This window comes from Lagenorhynchus albirostris, chromosome 20 (assembly GCF_949774975.1).
Source record: "Lagenorhynchus albirostris chromosome 20, mLagAlb1.1, whole genome shotgun sequence".
NCBI classification, from domain to species: domain Eukaryota; kingdom Metazoa; phylum Chordata; class Mammalia; order Artiodactyla; family Delphinidae; genus Lagenorhynchus; species Lagenorhynchus albirostris.
This window is the reverse complement of record NC_083114.1, coordinates 38,668,517-38,690,761: the sequence shown is the minus strand read 5'-3', so window position 1 is coordinate 38,690,761 and position 22,245 is coordinate 38,668,517. Positions and strand designations below refer to the sequence as shown.

The 22,245-nt window shown below is 44.2% G+C and overlaps 2 protein-coding genes and 3 non-coding genes across 7 annotated transcripts; 4 read left to right on the top strand and 1 right to left on the bottom strand.

The window, feature by feature from the left end:
• Nucleotides 1-154: 154 nt before the first annotated feature.
• Nucleotides 155-226, bottom strand: TRNAC-GCA (transfer RNA cysteine (anticodon GCA)). The gene has a single exon. It is a non-coding gene; the product is annotated as a tRNA-Cys (tRNA).
• A 5,077-nt stretch (nucleotides 227-5,303) lies between these two features.
• On the top strand, nucleotides 5,304-5,375 carry TRNAC-GCA (transfer RNA cysteine (anticodon GCA)). The gene has a single exon. It is a non-coding gene; the product is annotated as a tRNA-Cys (tRNA).
• A 5,265-nt stretch (nucleotides 5,376-10,640) lies between these two features.
• RPL23 (ribosomal protein L23) lies at nucleotides 10,641-15,670 on the top strand. The gene is made up of 5 exons (XM_060133702.1): nucleotides 10,641-10,668; nucleotides 11,227-11,310; nucleotides 11,612-11,740; nucleotides 15,314-15,427; nucleotides 15,535-15,670. Exons 1-5 carry the CDS (start codon nucleotides 10,656-10,658, stop codon nucleotides 15,615-15,617), a joined length of 423 nt encoding a protein of 140 aa, XP_059989685.1. The 5' UTR covers nucleotides 10,641-10,655; the 3' UTR covers nucleotides 15,618-15,670.
• On the top strand, nucleotides 11,342-11,477 carry LOC132512439 (small nucleolar RNA SNORA21). The gene has a single exon (XR_009538167.1). It is a non-coding gene; the product is annotated as a small nucleolar RNA SNORA21 (small nucleolar RNA).
• A 150-nt stretch (nucleotides 15,671-15,820) lies between the features above and the next one.
• Nucleotides 15,821-21,043, top strand: SPMAP1 (sperm microtubule associated protein 1). Of its 3 annotated transcripts, none has more exons than XM_060133705.1 (3): nucleotides 15,821-18,474; nucleotides 19,826-19,914; nucleotides 20,807-21,043. In XM_060133705.1, exons 1-3 carry the CDS (start codon nucleotides 18,268-18,270, stop codon nucleotides 20,808-20,810), a joined length of 300 nt encoding a protein of 99 aa, XP_059989688.1. In that variant the 5' UTR covers nucleotides 15,821-18,267; the 3' UTR covers nucleotides 20,811-21,043. The 3 variants fall into 3 exon arrangements, with proteins under 3 accessions (XP_059989688.1, XP_059989687.1, XP_059989686.1); XM_060133704.1 differs by having other exon boundaries at nucleotides 19,826-19,925; XM_060133703.1 differs by having other exon boundaries at nucleotides 19,826-21,043.
• Nucleotides 21,044-22,245: the final 1,202 nt, after the last annotated feature.

Here is a 22,245-nt window from a genome sequence, read left to right as displayed (position 1 = left end):
CCGTGCGACTCCCGTGCGACTTCTGGGGAGAGAAAATATTCACCAGGTGCAAGAGGATCTCCAGGATCCTTTTTGGATCCTGGATTCAGAAACCTCAGACTCCTGCGTTATTCGGGGTTAACCTGAGTGGCTGTGAAAAACAGACAGGTAGACAAGGGGGCACCCGGATTTGAACCGGGGACCTCTTGATCTGCAGTCAAATGCTCTACCACTGAGCTATACCCCCTCTACAGACAGAATGTTGGTAAATTCTTTTTAAATCCATTCCAAATTTTTCCTTCTGAAAACATCCAAAATTAGTTTCTTCTTGTTACATGATACTGAATTTAGTAATAACGAGTTTAAAAAGACTAACTAAAAACATGGAATTTTGAAAACATGTGAACTTAGGTACCAATCAGCCTTTTCTAGGTTCAATTCTTTATCCACAATCCCACTCATCTCTTCACCCTAAGAAGTCAGAGAAGAGCTTCTTGCAAAACTGAATAGAGAATCCTTTCCCCTGGTCTCTCTAAACAGAATGCAAACACCAGCTGAACAGACATCTCCACTGAGAGGCTTTCCCGGGCTGTATTCTCTAGTGGTCCCTCTCTCTTTTTATGGAGCAACTGCTATGTGCCCCACTCTAAGTGCAGAACATACTTTCAAATAGAAAGACACACAGGTTCTCAGTCTCACTGAGTTTAAAATCTAGTGGAGTCAGAATAGAAACAAATGAACAAACAAGGAAATGCCCAGTAGTAATAAGGGAAGTGACTAAAATGAAAAACAAGACGGTGTCTTAGGGAGGTCCAGGGGGGTATTTCAAGGTGGATAGTCATGGAAAACTTTTCTTTGCAGGTGAGTTTGGAGTTAAGATGTGAATGATATGAAAGTGACAGCCATTTGCCCAGCCCATCTGTCAGGGGCAGGCATTCCAGCTAAAGGAAATGGCCACTGCAAAGGCCCTAGGGCCAGAGTAGCTGGAGGAACAGGAAACAGGGGAGAGTGATTCAAGAGAGCTGGAGAAGTAGCCAGAGAGCCTTATAGGCCCAAGTAAGGAGTTTGGATTTTATTCCAAATGGATGAAAAGCCAGCCGTTGGACAGTTTTGAGCAGAGGGACTGGAAATCATCATTCACGCTATTGTGGGGGAGATTTACAGGGAATGAAGAATAGAAACAGAGAATACATACAATGGAATACTATTCAGCCTTAAAAAGAAGGAAATTTTGCAATATGCAACAACAGGGGACATTATGCTAAGTGAAATAAGCCAATCATAGAAGGGCAAATACTGCATGATTCTACTTACATGAGGTACCTAAAACAATCAAACTTATAGAAGCAGAGAGTAGAATGGTGGTTGCCAGGGATGAGGAGAGAGAAATTGGGAGTTGCTAATCAATGCGTACACAGTTTCAGTTATACAACATGAATACGTCTTAGAGAGCTGCTGTTGAACATTGTGCCTATAGTTAACAGCATTGTATTGTGCACTTAAAAATCTGTTAAGAGGGTAGATCTCATGTTAAGTGTTCTTACCACAATAAAGGAAAAGAAGAAAAGTGGACACAATAAAATTTTTAAAAAGAGAGAGAGAGAGGTTAGGTAGGATTCTATTGCAACAGTGCAAGTGAGAGATGGTAGCGATGTCTGAGACGACAGTGACGTATTAGTTTCCTGTTGCTGCTGTAACAAATCACCACATACTTATTTGCTTAAAACAACACAAATGTATTATTACCTTACGGTTCCGGAGGTCAGAATTCCAAAATCAATTTTACTGGACTAAAATTGAGGTGCTGGTATGCCCGCATTTCTTCTGGAGGCTTTAGAGTAGAAACAGTTTCCTTGACTTTTGTAGGTTGGAGAGTCTGCCAGCATTTCTTGGCTCATGGCCCCTTCCTCCATCTTCATAGCCAGGGTTGCATCTCCTTACCTTCTGATCTCTGCTCCTGTCCTCACGTCTCTCCCTCTCTGACTCTGATCCTCCTGCCTCCCTCTTATAAGGACTCTTCTGATTACTCAGATAATCCAGGATAATGTCCCCACCCCAAGACCCTTAATCACATCTAGAAAGTCCCTTTTATTATGTAAGGTAACATATTCACAAGGGCCTTGGGATGTGGACATATTTGGAGGCCCATTTTTTAGCTTATCACAGGGGTAACAGCAGAACTAGAGAGGACAGCAGGCATCCAGATTGACCATGGCAGGGGAGCCATGTCCTTCCTGTACACTGGATGGCTTGAGAAAGATGAGGGAAAGAGAAGAATCAAGAATGACTCTACTTTAGAGTCACTGTTGGTGGGAAAGTAAATTGCTGCAGCCACTATGAAAAACAGTATGGAGGTGCCTCAAAAAACTAAAAATAGAGTTGCCATATGATCCAGCAATCCCACTCCTAGGCATATATCTGGACAAAGCTATAATCCAAAAAGATACATGCACCCCCGCGTTCATAGCAGCACTATTCACAATAGCCAAGACATGGAAACAACCTAAATGTCCATCGACAGATGACTGGATAAAGAAGATGTGGTACATATATACGATGGAATACTACTCAGCCATAAAAAAGAATGAAATAATGCCATTTACAGCAACATGGATGGACCTAGAGATTACCATACTAAGTAAAATCAGAAACAGAAAGACAAATACCATATGATATCACTTATTTGTGGAATCTAAAATATGACACAAATGAACTTACCTAGGAAACAGAAGCAGACTCACAGACATAGAGAACAGACTTGTGGTTGCCCAAGGGGCGGGGGAGGGATGGCTTGGGAGTTTAGGATTAGCAGATGCAAACTATTATATATAGAATGGATAAACAACAAGGTCCTACTGTATAGCACAGGGAACTATAGTCAGTATCCTGTAATAAACCATAATGGAAAAGAATATGAAAAAATATATGTATAACTGGATCACTTTGCTGTACACCTGAAACTAACACAAAATTGTACATCAACTATATTTATTTATTTATTGATTGATCAATATATAGTTTTACCAAGTGAATCTCTATGTTGAAGGTATCTAGTCAAATCTTGCCAATAGTAGACATTATTTTAAAGAAATACACTAATACGCTGGCCCCCCAAAAAAACATGTTGTTATTTTACTTATTAGACATTACAATGTCTTCCTTTGTTATATTACAAAGCTCTTAGGCTCTAAATTAATTAAAGTATGAGATGGGCAGAAAAATAATTGGAATGGGTAAAAAAATTTAATGTAGCATATTACAGACATGGCATTTCAAGTCATTTATGAGGAGAATTTTTCCAATGGTTTTCAAAGTACTCCCTGGAGCCTCTCCTGTAGGGAGGGGGAGAATGGGGGTAGGGAGTGTTGCCAGGTTGGAATAACTCTCATCCTTCCCCATTTGAACCAAATTTAACTGTTTTACATAGTGAACTTATTGGTAAGCTGATCTGAAGGGTTCTGGACCTAGGATCCTGTGCTGCCAGCAGACTGGTCACTAAGCCCTTCCTCTCCCTAGACATTCCAGAGCTGTCACTGCTGCTCTCTGGAAAGAGTCACGCTGTCATCAGGATAGAAAGACTCTGAGGAGTCCTTCTTCACCGAGAGCCTTTCATTCCCCTTCCCTTCTAGGAGTCGTGAACTTCAGAACCTCTGCCTCCGACACCCACTCCCTTTAATTCTCCAACTATATTTTAATAAAATAAATTTTTTTAAAAAGAATAACTCTTCTTTTTTGTCTTCACTATCTGGGTGGATGTGGTTTCCTGAGATAAAGAACTGAGAAAGGAGTAAGTTTAGGAAAAACAAAAACTAAAACAAAAAAACCCCTCAAGAGTTTCTTTTTAAAGCTCTGAAACAGAATGTAATAAAGTACAACCTCCTATCCTCATAGACTTCACATTCTAGTATGAGGTCAATATGCTAAGTTTGAGGTGCCCTGTAGACATTTAAGTGGAGATGTTAAGTGTGCAGGTGGAGATCCAGTTAATTCTGAAGTTCAGGGAAATGTCTAGGTTGGAAACATAATTTGGGGAGTTGTCAGTGTATAATTGGTAGCTGGTGAAAGGGAGTCAATCCCAAAAGCGTGCTAGATTCGACTCATACTGCCTTGTGAGAACCAATTGTTAAATTTTCAGGAATTTTTAAAGCCAGTTAACTTCGCTGGAAATTGACAGGTGGGCGAATTTGCACTATGGGAATTGGCAAATGCTAAAAATCAGGTCCCCTGGAGCCAGTCGTCAGCCATTTATCAGCACAACCCTGCTCCTGACAGCTTCTGACTTTCTCCAGAAAGGAAGAGGCCAGCTCTTCAGCACTCTCTGAGGAGGAAAGATAAGGTGTAGAAGGTTTGAGACTGGAGAACGTATGTGAAATAGTCATTTTAGAGAGTGAGAAAGTGAAACTAGTCAGTCAGTGGTGGAAGAGTAATAAACGGGGAGACTGTCTGAGATTGGCGGAGCGACCCAGACTTCTGAGCTCTCCCCTAACAACATTTTGCTGCTTGGGTGCAAGCTGGGTAGAATGCCACAGTTGAGTTTAATTAGGTTTGGCTGATAGGTACCACCCAGGGCTTATAGTGAACCAGGCACTGTGCCACTGTGGGGAATACAAAAAGAAATGCAGCATGATCCCTGCCCTCAAGGAACTTACAGTCTAGTTGGAGAAACAAGATACATACTCCAAGGGGAAAAAAATACCTGACAGTCGAGAGAGTAAATGTAGAGAGTAACAGAACTATGGAGACAGGTTATTGATAAATGAAGTCACAGACTTTCTTAAAAATTGGTAGTGAGAAAGAAGAAATGGACAGGCGATAACAGCTAAAGGGAAGATTTTCCAGTCTAGGGAAAGCCTGTTGATGTTTGAAGGAGCCAAGCGAGTGGAAGAGACTGAAGATACTGGAGAGAATGGAGATACTGCGGGCACGTCTGGTACAAAAGCAGGGGTGTCTTGGGAAGGACAAGGGAAGCACTTCCTCTCCTGTGCAAAGCACAGGCTGGGGATCCAGTGCAGCTCGGGGTGCAGGCAGGGAGTATGGAAATTAGACTTAAAGAATTCCAAGATGCCAGAGGTACAAGAGGTGGTTGTTGCTGAAGGAGAGAAATCCCATCGCACACCCCACAGGACCTTCAAGCCCAGCTCAGACTGGACTTCGCCCTCCCCTTCTACCACCTGGGTGCGAATTGCCTTTTCTCTTCGTTCTTTAGCATCACCCCAGGAAACCTGAAGCAATTGGTCACACATATCAAACTACTGTTAATCACCAATGCACTGTCTGGTCAGTAAACACTACAAATAAGCTGTAATCTCCTATTTGCCAGTAGAGGGGGTATAGCTCAGGGGTAGAGCATTTGACTGCAGATCAAGAGGTCCCCGGTTCAAATCCGGGTGCCCCCTTGTGCTTCCCTTTTAAACCTTAAATCATCCCAAAGATGGTACAAAAGAAAGGTGGTACTAACCAAGCGAATATTTGGTCATTCTTGAGTGTTTTCTGGGAATACAAAAAGTAATAAACGACAGCATCGTAGATTTTATATTCCAATGAGGTCAACGCGCAAAGGAATTTTCTGTGTTCTCTATCTCTACGTCAATGGTTCCCAGTCTGTGGTTTGGGAGTTGAATTCTTGGAGGTCTGCCTGTGAGACACTTTCTACATAGGAAAAAAGAATTTATTTCATACTTGGTTACTTACCTGTTTCATTCTTATCCATTCATGAGTACAGTACAGGAGCTTTCCAGAGGCTACATGATGTCACAACAGACTAAATGTGGAAACATGAAAATCCAGCTGTCTTTCATTAAGCCAGATATTAAAGGGATTTCTAAAAGAACGTAAAGCAAAGCTACTCTTCTCATTATTTTTAAAATTTAAATACAGTTCTTTTTCATTTTAAAATGTTATGTCTTTTAACAGGCAGTGGATTCATTACCTTAAACATTTCACAATTTAAATTTCTAATCTGGTAAATGTCAATAGATATAACTGTATAAACAAAACCTCTTTGGAGTTCTCAATAACTTAAGAATGTAAAGAATATTCAGACAAAGATATTTGAGAATGACTGCTCTAAGTAAAGAGGTGGTTTGGGGAAGAGCATGCTGGGGTTGTGAAATGGCACAGGGAAGAGATGGCTTGTTCAAAAATACATGACATCGAAAAGAGTTTTGAAGAACATGTAGTGGGTAAAGCAAGAAAGAGTCCTGAAATCCTAAGCAGTTTGGTGTTTCTGGAGTGTGAAGTGTAAGAGGCGAGGTGATGGGAGATAAGTCCAGGGAGAAGGTAAGCCATTTCGGGAAGAGATTCCAATGCCATGCTAAGGAGCTTGGACTTTATTCCATAGGCACTAGAGGGCCAGTACAGGCTTTTAAGCAACCAGAGGTTATGGTCAGACCATTTGGAGGCTGTTGCAATAGCTTTGAACCAAGGGCAGACTTTTAGATGCGCGGACAGAAAAATTAGTAGCACCAACCAAGACAACTAATATAGGCAGAAAAGCAAAATTTCTGGGAAAATCATGATTTTGGCTTTGGACGTCAGGTTGGAAGTGCCTGTGGGGTGGAGGTGTCCCAGTCATTGGTTCCATACATTGGCTAGAGCTAAGCAGAAATGTCTGGGCTGGAGATACAGACTTGGGAGTTCTCAGCATATTGATGGTAATGGAAGCTACTGGGTGGTGTGATCACTCAGGGAAATACACTGAGAAGGGACAATGAGTAAGGAGGAGAGAGCAATACAACAGAGTGGCTTAGAGTCTGTGCTTTGGAATCAGCCAGACTCAGGGTGCCATTCCATCTCTACCTTTCATGATCTGTGTGATCTTGGACACATGGCTTAACTTTTCTATTTCTCAGTTTTCTCATCTGAAAAATGAGAAGAATAATACCTAAATCACAGGGTTGTGGGGAGGATTCAAAAAGCCACATTCCTGTAAAATGCTTAACTCAATGACTGGTACTTAGTAGCACTCCAAAAACAGTAATTTCTGGGCTTCCCTGGTGGCGCAGTGGTTGAGAGTCCGCCTGCCAATGCAGGGGACACGGGTTCGTGCCTCGGTCCGGGAAGATCCCACATGCTGCGGAGCCTGCACGTCTGGAGCCTGATCCCACATGCTGCGGAGCCTGCACGTCTGGAGCTTGTGCTCCGCATACGGGAGAGGCCAAAACAGTGAGAGGCCCGCGTACTACAAAAAAAAAAAAAAAAAAAGTAATTTCTATTATTATTAGCATCATGGAAACCATGGGTGAAGAGTGTCAAGAAGATGGGAAGGGCCCCAGTGTGAAACGTGAGGTCAAGTAAGATGAAGACTGAGGAGGGTCCTTGGATTTTGGAAAAAGTAGGTCATGGTGACCTTTCTAGTATAATTTTTCAGTATATATAATTTCTAGTATAATTTCAGTCATGTAGTGAGGACACAAACTACACTACAGGGGTTCAAGGAACATGTGCATGCAGGAAGTAAGGAGATAGAGACAGATCATTCCCAGACCTTTGGTTTTCACGGACCACTGAAATTACAAAGAGAAAATAAAGGGCAGTGTTGGGATGGTAGAAAGTTGACAGTTGACATAGGAACATTTTTTAATTTTTTTTTTTTGCGGTACGCAGGCCTCTCACTGTTGTGGCCTCTCCCGTTGCGGAGCACAGGCTCCGGACGCGCAGGCTCAGCGGCCATGGCTCATGGGCCCAGCCGCTCCGCGGCACGTGGGATCTTCCCGGACCGGGGCACAAATCCGTGTCCCCTACATCGGAAGGTGGACCCTCAACCACTGCGCCACCAGGGAAGCCCGAAAGGAACATTTTTAACAAGAAAGATGAAAGAAGATAATCCCAGAATAATAGGCAGTCCTTTAAATTGAGCAAACGGAGCTTTATAAGAAACACTGTGTTTTCCAAATATTTCTAATTTTGCCATAGATGAATAAAAATTCCTTCACACAAGGATGCTGACGTATGGAGACCATAGAGGTAGACTTCTTCATTTGTTCAGCAATCATTCAGCATGTATTTACTGAGCCAGGCCCTATGCTGAATGCTGGGGATATACCACTGAACACAAAGGAGAACATGGACTCAGCCTTTCATGGAGCATATAGACTAGTTGGGGGAGATCGTTATTCAACAAAGTCATCAAATATATATTGAAGAATTGAAATAAATAGTAAGAAGGAAAAATACTATGTAAGAGAGGTCAGGGTAGAATTTCCCTAAGGAAAAGATATTTAAGCTGAGATCTGAAAAATCAGTACACGTGAAATACATGATACAGGTGGGCAGGGTAGAGTGTTCCAAGCATGTGTGAGGCCTATGGGTATTCAGGAGCATGGATGGTATCTGGCACCAAAACATCAACCCTGCAGAGCAAGACAGAGCACAGTGCAAGATGAAGTTAAGAGGATCAGGGCCTAGTAGGATCATTGGATCAGGGCCTAGTAGGCTGTGATATGGATTTTAACTTTGATTCTAAGAGTACAGAAACCATTGGAGGATTTTCAGGAGAGTGACATAGTAATGTTTATGTTTCTGAAAAATTATTTCTGGCCATTGCATGAAGAGTGAGTGGATGGAGGGGGGAGAAATAGAGGTCAAGAGACATGTTAGGAAGCTTCAGAAATAGTTTAGGCAAGAGATGGAGGTGACTAGGTCCAGAGCATTAGCAGAGGAGATGGAGAGAAGTGGATATATTTGAGAGACATTGAGAAGGCAGACTGAAGAGAAATGAACAGGAATCCCAGAGGGACACCTGGATGGATGCTAGTTTCATTTATCAACAGAGACAAATATGATAATGAAATCATATATTCAGAAACACATGGAATTTGGCTGAGAAGTGAAGGAGAGAGAAAAACTGGTAACTAGAGAAACTGGCAGGAGCAAGTGAAGGATTTAAGAGTGATAAGAGAAATTTATAAATGTATAGATTTATAGACCTCTTAACGTTGAAGTACCCCAGAGCTTAGCCCATGGTCTTTTTAATTTACCCTTGCTTCTTTGTGAACTCATCCACTATCATGTCTTTAAATATACTTATATGCTGACGACTGCCAAATTTATATCTCCCTCTTTCTGGAACTCCAGGCTAATACGTCCAACTTGCTATTTAAATCTCTTTTGGTTGTCTAACAGACATCTAACTCAACATATCCAAAACTGAACTCATACTCTTACCACCAAACCTGTTCCTCCCATTGCTTTCCCCATCTCAGTTGATGGCAATGCCATCTTCCACTTGCTCAGAACTAAAGCCTTGGAAACATTTTCTTCTCTTTCTTTTGCACCCCACATTTTGTTGGCTCTACCTCCAAAACATATCCAGAATCTGATCACATCACATTACTTCTATTGCTACCTCTTTAGTCTAAACCACCATCATTTCTCTCCTGAGTTACTGCAAGAGATTCCCAATAGATCGCCTTATTGTATCTTTGTGTTCCCTCCCACAGCCTAGTCTCAAATAGAGTGATCCTTCTGACACGTCAGATCATGTCCCTCCTCTGCTTATGGCTCATTGTTTTCCTATTTCAGTCTGTAAATGTCAAAGTCCATAGCAGTGTACAAAGCTCTAATGATCCAATTCCATTACTTCTGACCTTCTGTCCTACTACTCTTCCCTTCACTTACTCTGTCCAGTCACTCCTGGCTTCCTTGCTGGTCCTCACATTGTTCAGGCACAATCCCACCTTAGGGTCTTAAAATGGTTGATGACTCTATCTGGACTGCTCTTCCCTAGACAGTCATATTGCTAGCTCCCTCACCTTAAAAATCTTTGCACTAATGTCAACTTCTTCCATGAGGCCCACACTGATCATTCTATTTTGAAATGCAATCTGCCTCTCCTCCCACTTCCAGATCCCTCTTACTTTTTTCTACTTTTGTTTTCATAGTACTTATCACCATCTAACATACTATATACTGCAATTACTATGTCTATGGCTTAGCATCTAATACCCACCTTCACCACCACCCTGGCTGAATGTAAGCTCCACAGGGCATGAATGTTGATCTGTTTTGTTCTCTCATGTAGTCTAGCGTATGCCCAGAACAGGATCTGGCATAAAGTGGTCGTTTAATAAATATCTGAATGAATATATCGACAGAAAGAAGTCCGAAGAATGGGAGAAGTTGAAGCAGTGAAAGGAGTAATGAATAAAGATATCTAAAATACAGATGGGTATGGGACCAAGCACACACATATGGAATTATCTGTAGCGCTATAATGGTACTTCTCAGTTATATCACAACCTAATGAAACCGTTTCGAACTCTTTCCCTCTAGCCCCCGACGCCGTGTGTTCTTTGGAGGCCCCTATACAGCACAGACCGTTTAATCATTTCTGAACCTCTAGCGTCCATCCAAGTCCCTGGCACATACTTATTGCTCAGAGAGGTTTTCCGATAAATTAAACCAATGTTTCTGTGTCCCAAACAACTACTTTCGAGTTCGTATTCGGCGTACTGGGTACTACGGACACTCCTGCAGCCCTCAACCACTCCTCCGCCCACTTCACAGCAAGAGTTCTACGCTATGTCCAGGATTTGTGACGTAATAAGACCGCGCCCTGGGGAAGAGAGGCGGATTGAACGAGCACCGGGTCACGTGACCATGTTGGGCGGGGCGTTGGGTTGAGATCTCTGTGGCCTTTATCCCCACTTCCTTTTTGTCACTTTCCGGCGTTCAAGATGTCGAAGCGAGGTAATTTTTGGCCTTGGGAGATCCTTCGCCATCTGTCGCGAGGTGGCTGCTGGCCTCGCCGGGAACGGCGGCCATGGACAGCTGGGACGTTTTGCTCTGCTCCGGGCCGGAGAGGGAGGGGAGGGACACCGCGAGAGCACCGGGAGAGCCCCCGAAAGTGACGGGAGGGCCTGGAGGGTTGAGTTCGCAGGATCCAGTCGTGATTCTTGGCTGAATCCCGCGGGTTCACTCCGCGCCTAGCGCTTCAGTAATGGGGTTGGAGTTAGACTGGCTTAATCCCCAGAGTGGGCGATTTGTGCGGTCTCCCGCCTTGTAGGAAGAACTACGTGGTGCAAAAGTTGGATCGAGAATTGAGTCGTCCAGGTCCCTTAATCTCAATGTAACGTGCTAAGAGTGAGGAATTGGCTATTTGCCTTGAGAACTGGGTGGCACATGGGGAGCGGATAAGGAGTCCTAGAAAGAGCGAAACTACGGTGTACCGCTCCCCGAAGCACATGCGAATGATTATATAGCTTAAGAATGTGAAGGGACCTCTCCTGATTCCCTTCTTACTTACAGGACGTGGTGGGTCCTCTGGTGCGAAATTCCGGATTTCCTTGGGTCTTCCGGTTGGAGCCGTGATCAACTGTGCTGACAACACAGGTGAAACCTTCGGCTGCACTCTGCCAAACTGCCCCTTTTAAAAGCACTCAGTGGGCCTTTTGCTAATGACCCACTGAGCCGTCAAGAAAGGGCAGAGTGAAAACACCGCTTTTGGGTGAAGCGGCAGCGTGTTGTGTTGTTTTGCTTCAATCGGTGGTGTGACAAGGTGTTCCACCTGGGGGAGGACTAACTTCTTGGGAGTGTGTGTGGAGGGGGAGGCCTTGGAGGTGTTGGAGAAATGCAGAACTGCCTAACAGGCTCTCAAGAAAAACGTTTTGTTGTTGTTTACTTCCTTGTATAGGAGCCAAAAATCTGTATATCATCTCTGTGAAGGGGATCAAGGGACGACTGAATAGACTTCCTGCTGCTGGTGTGGGTGACATGGTGATGGCCACAGTCAAGAAAGGCAAACCAGAGCTCAGAAAGAAGGGTCAGTAGAGAGACCAAATCCTCCTTTTGGTCTGTGGACAGTTGAAGGACTTCTCCCTCTATTGGAAAATAGAACAGTAGTTTTACCATTCTCAGGGCCTCTTAAAGCTTGATTTTCTTTGAGAGGCAGTGTGAGTTAATCTGCAGTTGAAGTTCTATTCTTGCTGTCTTAAAGACCATTCTTTTATTTTTATTGGCATATAGTTGCTTTATTTACAATGTTGTGTTAGTTTTTACTGCACAGCAAAGTGAATCAGCTATACGTATACATATATCCCCTCTTTTTTGGATTTCCTTCCAATTTAGGTCACCGCAGAGCATTGAGTGGAGTTCCCTGTGCTGTACAGTTCATTAGTTATTCTCATTAGTTATATATTTTTCACATAGTATTGATAGTATATGTATGTCAATCCCCATGTCCCAATTCATCCACCACCACCACCCCACCCCCAGTTAAGTTCTTAGTTGGCTTCCATCGTAAGCTAGGGTCTTTTCATATTTACCCTGCCATTTCTCCCAGCAAGTTCAGCCAATAGTTAACAGACCACCTCACATATTTATACCTATAGAAACAAAAGCTCTGTCCTTCTGGGATTTACAGTCCATCCATGTAGTTCTTTCCCCAGCTCTCCTTTTAGTTCTTGGTTTTTTTGTTCCAACTTAAATCCCTTCCTTTGTGCCTCAGATTTTTGCTGTGCCCCCTACTAGGGTTGTCTCTTCTATGAGAGCAGGTCTTTAATTAATTGCTGACTCCTTGGCTACAAATGAACATGGTGGTTCCAGGTGAGATCACAGCCTTAAGACTTAAGTCACCTCAGGCAAGTTTCCTTTTCAGGAACTACTAATTTGAAAAGGAATAATTATACATAGATGAGATTAACTCAGGGTTGTGACTTGTCAAAAGTTTGGCATGGTTGCTTCTAAATGTCTTCTGGTAGAAAGTAAAACAGGGAGCTGCTCATTGCTTAATCGTGGACAACCCCCGAAAGTTTTCCTACTAGATGTATGGGTTAGAGGGGGGGCCTCAGACACTTCTGACTTGACTGACTTTAGAGCTTCTGATACTCAGTGTACTTGAGTTTCCAGCTCCTGAACTTTTCTCCTGTGCCTGCTTAGTTTGTCTCTGGCCTGGGATGTTTTGCTTTTCCTGAGAAGTCCTCTTAATGCACAGTACACGTGTGACAGGTCTCAGCCATGTATCACAGTTACTCTTTGAAGGTCTGTATCCTACTCTATCCCCAGGTGTTTAGCCTTTGGGTCAGAAATCGTACTTTGTTGACCTCTAATATTCACTTGGCTTGGTAGGCAAGGAATAAGCATTGTGCCTAAGCATTGATAAATCAATGTGTTGATTGGGATCAGCATGCAACTAGACAGGCTTTCCTCTTAGAACACTTGCTGGGTCTGGTGTGTGGCCTGGGGAGCTGTCAGGGAAGGGCAGAACAATTGTCCATCACTATGGGTGAGGTGGCAGCAGGGTGTGCTGTCTCTCTCAGTCAGTTGTGGGACAGACCAGAGGACACTCATGGTTTTAAAAATAGTTCTGACTTTCCAACTCTTAATTTTTTCTTTGGTCCTTGTTTCTTCTAAATGAATACAGTTGACCCTTGAACAACGAGCAACGTGAGTTTGGACTGCATGCGTCCATTTACAGATTTTTTTTTCCCCCCACAATATATTACTGTACTACGCTATCCGAGATTGGTTGAATCAGTGGATACAGAGGGTCAACTATAAGTTACACATGGATCTTAGACTGCACAGGGCTGGCACCCCTAACCCTTCATTTTTCAAGGATCAGCTACATCTCCTGGCCTTAGACTTAATTATAACATACAGAAATGTGGAAAGGAGTAGGACTGCAGGACTGGAAATCCAGAGTCCTGTATTTGTGTGGCCTTATTTGCTGGATGCATTTGTGAGAATTTAACTAAGTAGATGAGAATCCAACGGAGGAGGGTCTCAGCCAATATTATCTGTCCCTCAGTGTGTTTCCCATTGTTAAAAAACTCAGAGACCATCTATGTACATAGATAGTACTTGCTTCAAGGATAGCCAGGATCTCTGTCCTTAGAAGATCCTGCATTTCTAGTGTCTGATATTAAATATGGAAATGTAACTATTATCCCTACTTTAGAAGAGGAAAACTTGAACTCCAGAAGATTAAGTAACTTGTTCAAGGTCTCCAGGTTACTGTCAGTCAGGATTTGAATCCATGTTTTCTTTTAAGTGCAGTAGATGCTTTGAATGTCTGGAAAAATGTTCACTTTAGGAGCAGGTAGCGTTTTTTGTTTGTTTGGTTTTTAAAATTTATTTTATTTTTACTTATTTATTTTTGGCTGTGTTGGGTCTTTGTCACTGCGCGCAGGCTTTCTCTAGTTGCGGCGAGCGGGGGGGGGGGGGGCTGCTCATTGTGGTGGCTTACTTTGTTGCGGAGCACGGGCTCTGGAGCGCATGGGCTCAGTAGTTGTGGCGCACGGGCTTAGTTGCTCCACAGCATGTGGGATCTTCCCGGACCAGAACCCATGTCGCCTGCATTGGCAGGCGGATTCTTAACCACTGTACCACCAGGGAAGCCCTGGAGCAGGTAGGATTTAAAAGTTACTTATGACCCTGGAAAACATTTCCTCAAAAAGTTAAACCTAGAGTTAATTAAATAAGAAATAGAAGTTGAATTTCAGTTACCCAGCTCTTAGACCTCCAGGGGATGATCGTTTTTAATATTTTATGTCCTACTTTCCAATGTAAATGGGACCATTACCTTCCCATAACCCATTTTTGCTTCACAAATGATTGTCTTGCATATTAAAAAATTACAGAAGTACATAATCATTTAAAATGGTTCTGTTCTGTGCATGTGTCCTGAGATATTTAGGTTAATTCCAGGTTTTGCTCTTAAAACAACATGTGCCCTGCAGTTAGGCATAAACTGCTAATTTTTAGGTTAAGGTTTGTTCTTGGAAGTTTTGATATAAATTGGGATGGAATATTGCATAATGAGTTAATAGCTTGGCCTCTCCACTCATTCAGTGTGAGGAGGGTCCCATTCCCAATTCTATGGCATTAGGATCTTTTAAAAATTTATTTGGCTGTGCCCGGTCTTAATTGTGGCACATGGGATCTCTATTTGCGGCATGCAGGATCTAGGTCCCTGACCAGGGATCGAACCCAGTCCCCCTGCATTGGGAGCAGAGTCTTAACCACTGGACCACCAGGGAAGTCCTGACATTAGGATCTTAAACAGTACCCACCTCTTGGGTGAAGTGAGGAAAAGTATAGAAAGTGCTTAGCAAGTTTCCTGCTGGTGTGTTGCTAATCATCCTCCCAAAGTACAGATTCACACCTGCAAGGAAATGCAGGCAGTTTGGACTTGAAATGAGTAAGGTCTTTCCTTAAGGGGTGATTGGTGTTTGCACTGTCTTTCACACTTGATTTTAGGAAATGAAAAGCTAATGAGTATACATTCTGTCCAAATGGGAAATGTTGGAGAGCTAGCCAAGGTGTAAGTTGCTTTCTCGTGGTGGCACTGGAACTTGGCAGGTTAAATGACAGCTGCTTCTTTTCCCCCCCTCAGTACATCCAGCGGTGGTAATTCGACAACGAAAGTCATACCGGAGAAAAGATGGTGTGTTTCTTTATTTTGAAGATAACGCAGGGGTCATAGTAAACAATAAAGGCGAGATGAAAGGTAATAAAGAATGCACAGCATTGTTAGGCTTTTGAGATTGGATGATTTAACTTGAGTACAAGGAAAGGGCCCTTTGAGCTTATGTGTCACATCATTCTTTTATGCAGGTTCTGCCATCACAGGACCAGTTGCAAAGGAATGTGCAGACTTGTGGCCCAGGATTGCATCCAATGCTGGCAGCATTGCATGATTCTTCGGTGTATTTGTAAAAGAAAACAATGATAATAAAAATTATTTGCTCCATGTCACTCTTCTTGACACCACCTAACCCTTACCCCCTCTGTAAAATAAAACTACCCAGTGCAGACTTTCTGTGGGCATGTGTAAAAAAAGATAAACAGTCTTTGCACTTCTGTCAGCGTGCAGACTTTGGGGACTTTGCAATTTCTGCTGTAAAAACTTGAGTTTTTTAGTTCTTAAAATAAATTTCAGGTGGTAGATACCGCTTGGTGACAGGTTATCCCAGGTGACTGCTTACAGTTAGAAAGGTGTTTGAGATAAGGTAGCGTATGGTCAGATCCTGAACACTTATGGAGTTCAAGGAGTGATGTGAGTAGGAACCAGGTATACGCGTATATATGTGCACTTCTGCAGTTAACAGGTTTCCTTTGGGTAAGTTGGCACATAAATGAGTTTATATTTATAAAACCTGCCACATAATAATTGCTCTCATGGAAGATGACTAAGTTGTTAATATCTGCAAGTTTTTTGCTATCAAAAGTATTTTGACACGATGGTCTTATATCTGCCAAACCCTAGCTTGAGAATAAAAGATAATAGAATGCCAGCACGACAGGCATGAGCCCTGGCAAATTCTGCCTGAAGGTATTGAGCATTGTAGCTTTTTTTCTTCCAATCCATGACAGTTGATTTAGGTGACATTCAGGGTCTGGGGAAAATGAGCACTCCAGTCTGGCCTAAAGATGTTGGAAGAGGATTTTTACGCTAAGTTTGTGTCCACGTATCTAGTATCTGGAAATTGTTTTATCTGTAAGACTGGGTACGATGAAAGGCTGAGGATTAGAGTGTATGTGAAGACCCTAGCACAGAGTCACTTGGTGAGATGACTTCTCTTGTACTTCAGATTGATGTCCTTCAGATGTACCAGAACTAGAAAGCAGTGATATAAATTTATTCATTTATTTTATTAATTTTTGGCTGCATTGGGTCTTTGTTGCTGCGCGCAGGCTCTCTGTTGCGGGGAGCGGGGGCCACTCGTTGCAGTGCGCGGGCCTCTCACTGTGGCTTCTCTGGTTGCGGAGCTTGGGCTCTAGGCGTGTGGGCTCCAGAGCACAGGTCCAGCAGCTATGGCGCACACAGCATGTGGGATCCCCCCAGACCAGGGCTCGAACCCATGTCCCCTGCATCGGCAGGTGGACTCCTAACCACTGCGCCACCAGGGAAGCTTGGTATCAAGACTTTTTAAAGGTCCCTAAGAGATTCTGAAGTGCAGCCAAGATTAAGGACCAGTCCTCTGTCTAGACTGAGTCAGTCTTGGTTTTAGGAATATTAAATTCCAAAGTCTAAAATAGACCGGTCTTCCTCCCCTACCCCATCCTCCAGGCAGGTGAATTTCAAGTCTTTAATGTGACATAAAGTCCCCAGGTACTCCATTTAAAATGAATCTTTTTTTATCCCATTGCATAATATGAAATTTCTCACCTGCCTTCCTCAAATGTGAGGTGAGAGTTGGGCCTGTCATTTTTTCCCCCTCGTCCTCTCATGTTCTTTCCAGGTTCTCTTCACGTTTTAATAGAATGGGCTCAAATTATAGACTTCCTATAATTTCAAATTTGATTGCTAGGAGCTCGCCTGTCATAGTGTAGAAAAATTACATATGCTGAGTATTGAGATGCTGGGATTGGTGATTATTACGTGTAGGTATAATGCAACCTTTTTCTAATTAATACATGTGCCTTTGTATTATATATAATGTTTATGTTACTAGTATTATAATAACATAAAAGAATTCCTGGATTTATTGCTTCATCTGTAAAATGATAATAGCACCTCAGAGTTGGTGTGAGGAGCAGAATAATTTGTATAAGCCACTTTGATATGTAAAGCATCCATGAGTTTATTCAAGGGGGAAATTTGGGAAGTAAAAAATATAAAGGAAGGAAAAATCACTTGTAACAACAATAGGGAAGATCACCGTTCATGTTTTGCTGTATCCTGTCATACATACATAATATTAGAGGGAAGTATGGTACTTACTGTTTTATTGATAAGTATACAACTTTTACTGTTGGTTTTTTAAATTTTAACGGGTGGAGGAATAGCTGATGAAAAGAATTGGGTGGGGAGGGGAGAAGTGCTTTAAGTGGGTTTACTGGAAATCAGGAGATCTGAATTCTGGTTCTGGATCTGCCACTAAATGGATTTAGGGAATATTCCAACATTCTGAGCTTCAACTTCCAGTTCTGTACAACGAGAGTTGGACGTAGATGCTCTCTGAGCTCTTTCTGATCCTTTGTGGGTACAAGCTTTTCAAGGGAACTGGGTTTGGGAAATGTATATAATAAAGTGGGAGCAGAGAACCTTGCTCTTAAAAAGGAAAACAGGGAGCTGGGCCCGACTGCGTTAACACTGCGCACATTCAGTAACCCACCTTCTCTTCAATCTCTTGATTCCTCTTGCATGGTTCCCTCCTAGACATCCCTCACCTCTGGACCATTTAAGCAACTTCCCCCGTAGCCCCGAGAGCCTACCTCGTAGGATGGGGACAGTACGGTTTGTGTCACAGGGGTCTTTGACATAACGTAACAATGCGCAGGGGAGCCCCCACCTAGGACCCTCCGCTCCCTCTAGAAAAGTCCTCGGAGGCTGCGGTGGTTAGGATGGGGCATTTTTGCGCGTGTCCCCTGTGGCTGGAGAAGCGCTTCATCTTGGATGGAGTGGCCGTGAGCACCATGGCCCGCACCTATGAGCACTTGAGGCCTAAGCTCTGGTCGGCGATTCCACCCTACAACGCGCAGCAGGACTACCACGCCCACCGGTACTTCCGGAGCCGCGTGGTTCCGCCCATCTTGCGGAAAACCGATCAGGTACAGGAGCGCCGTGGAGGACCCCAGCGTTTGTGCCCGCAGAGCTTGGCCCTCGTGGCGGGGCCGACTTCCCAGATCCGGGCGTCTCATGGCAGCGCCCTAACCACCAGGGAGGCTCCCCGACTCGCACCCTCTCAGTTTTCTTAATGAAACCCGGGAACTGGCGGAGGCGGGAGACAGGTGTTGAGCGCGAGCTCACTGAGCTCACAGAACCACCTTCCACGCCTGAACTTGAGAATGATTTCATTTTGGATTTCTGCAAGCCTCTGCCAAACAAATGGGTTTCGTTGTCGTTTTTGGCATCACGGATCCACCCTTTGGGGTGACCTCCCGCCGCAAATTCTCAAAAAGCCCGACAATCGGTAAAAAGACAAAGAACTGCCTAGGTGAGGCGCCCTCGGTCCGGTGACGTCATAGTTCAAGAGGGCTCGCTCGCTGCGACCTTCTGTGAGCTGACTGGAAGGAAACCTCCCGAAGTTCTGCAGCCCTCGCTTCTCCCCAGGCCTTTTCCCTCGTGGATGTTGCCCCTCCCCCGCAGAGTACTTCCCCTGGATCAAAGATTCTGAGGCTATTATAGGCTCAGCTCCAATGTTTTTCAACACTTTTGCTTCCAATATTTGTGTCTATAATACATGTCAGTGACTTAGGGAGAGGAGGACTTAATGCGGGTTATTCTATGAACAAATCTTGGGAGTTTTTGTGGTCCCGGGTGTTCGTGTGTGCACATGTGTGTTCAGTACATGCATATGGACACACACATCTGTGTGTGCCATGTTTGTGTTTGCTGTCTACTCGTGATTTTTATAGCAGAAGGAGCCAGAATCTTGGGGAAAACTCGAGAGTTTAAAAGCTTGAAAAATAATATGGTGTACACACTTGAATTTTTCTATGTTCCATTTTGTAAGTATTCTTTAATTGTCACAGACACCATTTGTGGTAGGTATTATTTTCATTTAAATGAAGATCATGTTTATTGAAACTTTAATATGCCAGGCCCTTTATTTGAAGGCCCTTTATATCTCACTTAAATTTCAAAGCAACCCACCATTTTACTGATGAGGAAATTGAGGTCCAAAAAAGCTGTGTCATTGTCCTAAGGTCACACAGCTTGTTAGGGGTAGAGCTGGAATTAGAACCAGTCTCTCTGGTGTTAGACATTGAGCCCTTAACTGCCAAGCTACACTGCCTCTCCCTGAAAGGCAATAAGTCACTAAGTATATTTAATCTGTCTGGCCCTGTTACCCCTGGCTGTGACCTCTCCCTCCCTCCAGCAAGCCCAGAGGCAGGGGTTGGACTGTGCATCTCTCTGCATCATGACTGATATAGTCTGCATTTTCTCCCTCATTCTCAGGATCATGGCGGTACAGGAAGGGATGGCTGGATAGTGGATTATTTCCATATCTTCGGGCAAGGACAGAGATACCTCAACAGGAGAAACTGGTCAGGGGCAGGCAAGTGCGACACCTCCCTTTCCAGTCTCACCATGGTCCCACCTAGGAAGAGTGGTGTGCATTCCATAGAGAGAGAAACTGGGCCATAAAGAGACCTGGTTGGGGGAAGAGACCCAGGGTCTGACTGCATCCTCTAGCTCTTCTTCTCATACATGAGCAGATGGTGTCACAGTGCTCCCTATTAGTTATGGAACATCCGCTGTATGTCAGGTGCTTTTTACCCTCAGAGTATCCCCAGGTTACAGCCAGGGAAATTGAGGTTTAGGGAGTTAAAATGATTTGCTAAGAAGGGCTGAGCTGGGGTTGGAATTCTCCTCTTTCCAACGAAAGCCTGTGTTCTTCTCACTGCTCCCAGGGCAGGCTGTGTCCTGCTCACTCTCTAGGCCCCATTTAGCAGCAACAGGAAAAGGGAGAGTTGAGACCTGTTTTTCTGGCAGGGTGAACCCTCCTCCCACCCCAACTCCACCACCCTTTGGCCACATTCTAGTCACATGTCCCCTGGCACCATTGGCCAAATTGAGCTCATCCATTTTCTCCAGCTGGGTCAGATGCAAGGGGGAAATTTTCTCTGTTCTCCTGGCAGCAAAGCAAGTTCAGCCAAGCCCAGAAGTTTCTGGCCCTTCCTGTCCCAGCATGTACCATTCACGCTCCCCTGCATGCTAGTCCTAGGATGAGGCTTGGTTTCTAGGATGCCATCTGCCTCCTCCACCTCACCAACCCTTGGCTTTTCAGGATTGAGGGTTCAGCTGGGACATGGGAGCACAGTGACTACACCTGGATTGGCCTCCTATACCAGCCCAATGGGAGTGGGGAAAGCAAGAGGGGGCTGAATACAGGCTCAGGCCTCTCTCTCTGTCCCGCAAGGGCATTCCCTCCAGCAGGTGACCGGACATGACAACTATAATGCCAATCTGAATGCGACCCAGGGGTTCAATGGTCGGTTTGGCTATCGCCGGAACACCCCAGCCCTCCGCCAGCGCCCATCTGTCTTTGGAGAGGTCACCCAATTCCCTCTCTTCTAACAGCAGCTCTTCTCTTCACACTCCTCGACCTGAATTTCTGAGATGTGTATATGAACTCTCAGTGTTATTTGATATTAAAACTTTTGTGTGTGTGTCTCCAAGTGTGCCGTTTCTTCTTTGAGGCTGGTGGAGGGGGCAAGCTAGTTTCTCCATCCTCGGCTTCCCTACCCTATGGAGGAGGTGAGAGGAGAAAGGGCATCTCAGGCTGTGCCTTAAACTCCATGCAAACGGAGTGCCAGGCTTGAAAGGAGAGGCCTCAGGTCTCCCCTGCCGCTGCGATAAGGAGGAACGACACTACTTAAGCCCACATCCAAGCTCTTCCCCAGGCATCGGGACGGCCCAGGTCAGAAGCTGGCTACCGTTTCCATCAAGAACGGAGCAGGCAGTGCGGCCACAGGGATTGGCGTTGGTTGCCCTGAGAAGGAGTTCCTGATTTTCCTGAGTCATCCCATCCGAAAGAACTGACATCTTCCTTCTCCTTCCCACCCTCAACTCATCAAGAGGCAGGGGACGACCAGAGTGTATCTGGGGCCGAGGATTCTGACACAGTAATACCGTGTATACGGACGCTTTCTCTACTAATGCTATGTCAGCTTCCTTTTCAGCTAGTTTCCAGCATGTCATTTTTCAAGTGCCCCACCCAGTTTATTGGTTGCCAAGAGGAAAACCAGAGCAGATGATGGATAGAAAAGGAGGTGGAGCTTTAGAATACAAAGCTTGCCGGAATTCCAGAGTGGGTGGAACCTGTTCGTATTGAATCACCATAAGTGGACAAGAAAGAGAGTCCCAGGAGGCCATGGGGTTATAGCTCAGAGATAGAGCATTTGACTGCAAATCAAGAGGTCTCTGGTTCAATCCTGGTTGCCCCCTTCCTCCTTTATCCTTTTACTTCCATTAAGTGGAAGTGAGTAAATATTTCTTCACTCCCAGCCACAGGGTCACTAGAGGAGGAAGACAAGAATTCTCAATGGATTCTTGTTCAGAATTACTAGTTACTCTCACATTCTAAATGACCACTGAGAACAGATCCCTGGAGGACTCCGTTGGGCTTCAGTTAAGACAAAGTCCATGAGGAAATTCTTAGTCTGAGATTAGATCTGAGCGTGGTGAACACAATTTAGCAATATGATGTATGACAGAGTAAAGATAAAGACATTTGTACAACATGTATTGTTGAGAGCTTACTACACACAAGGCTGCAGTGAATTAAAAGATGAAAGAGGGCAGCTGTCCTCAGGGAGCTTTCAGTCTAGTGGAAGTTGACACATTCACACACAGCCATCAGAGGAAGAGCACTC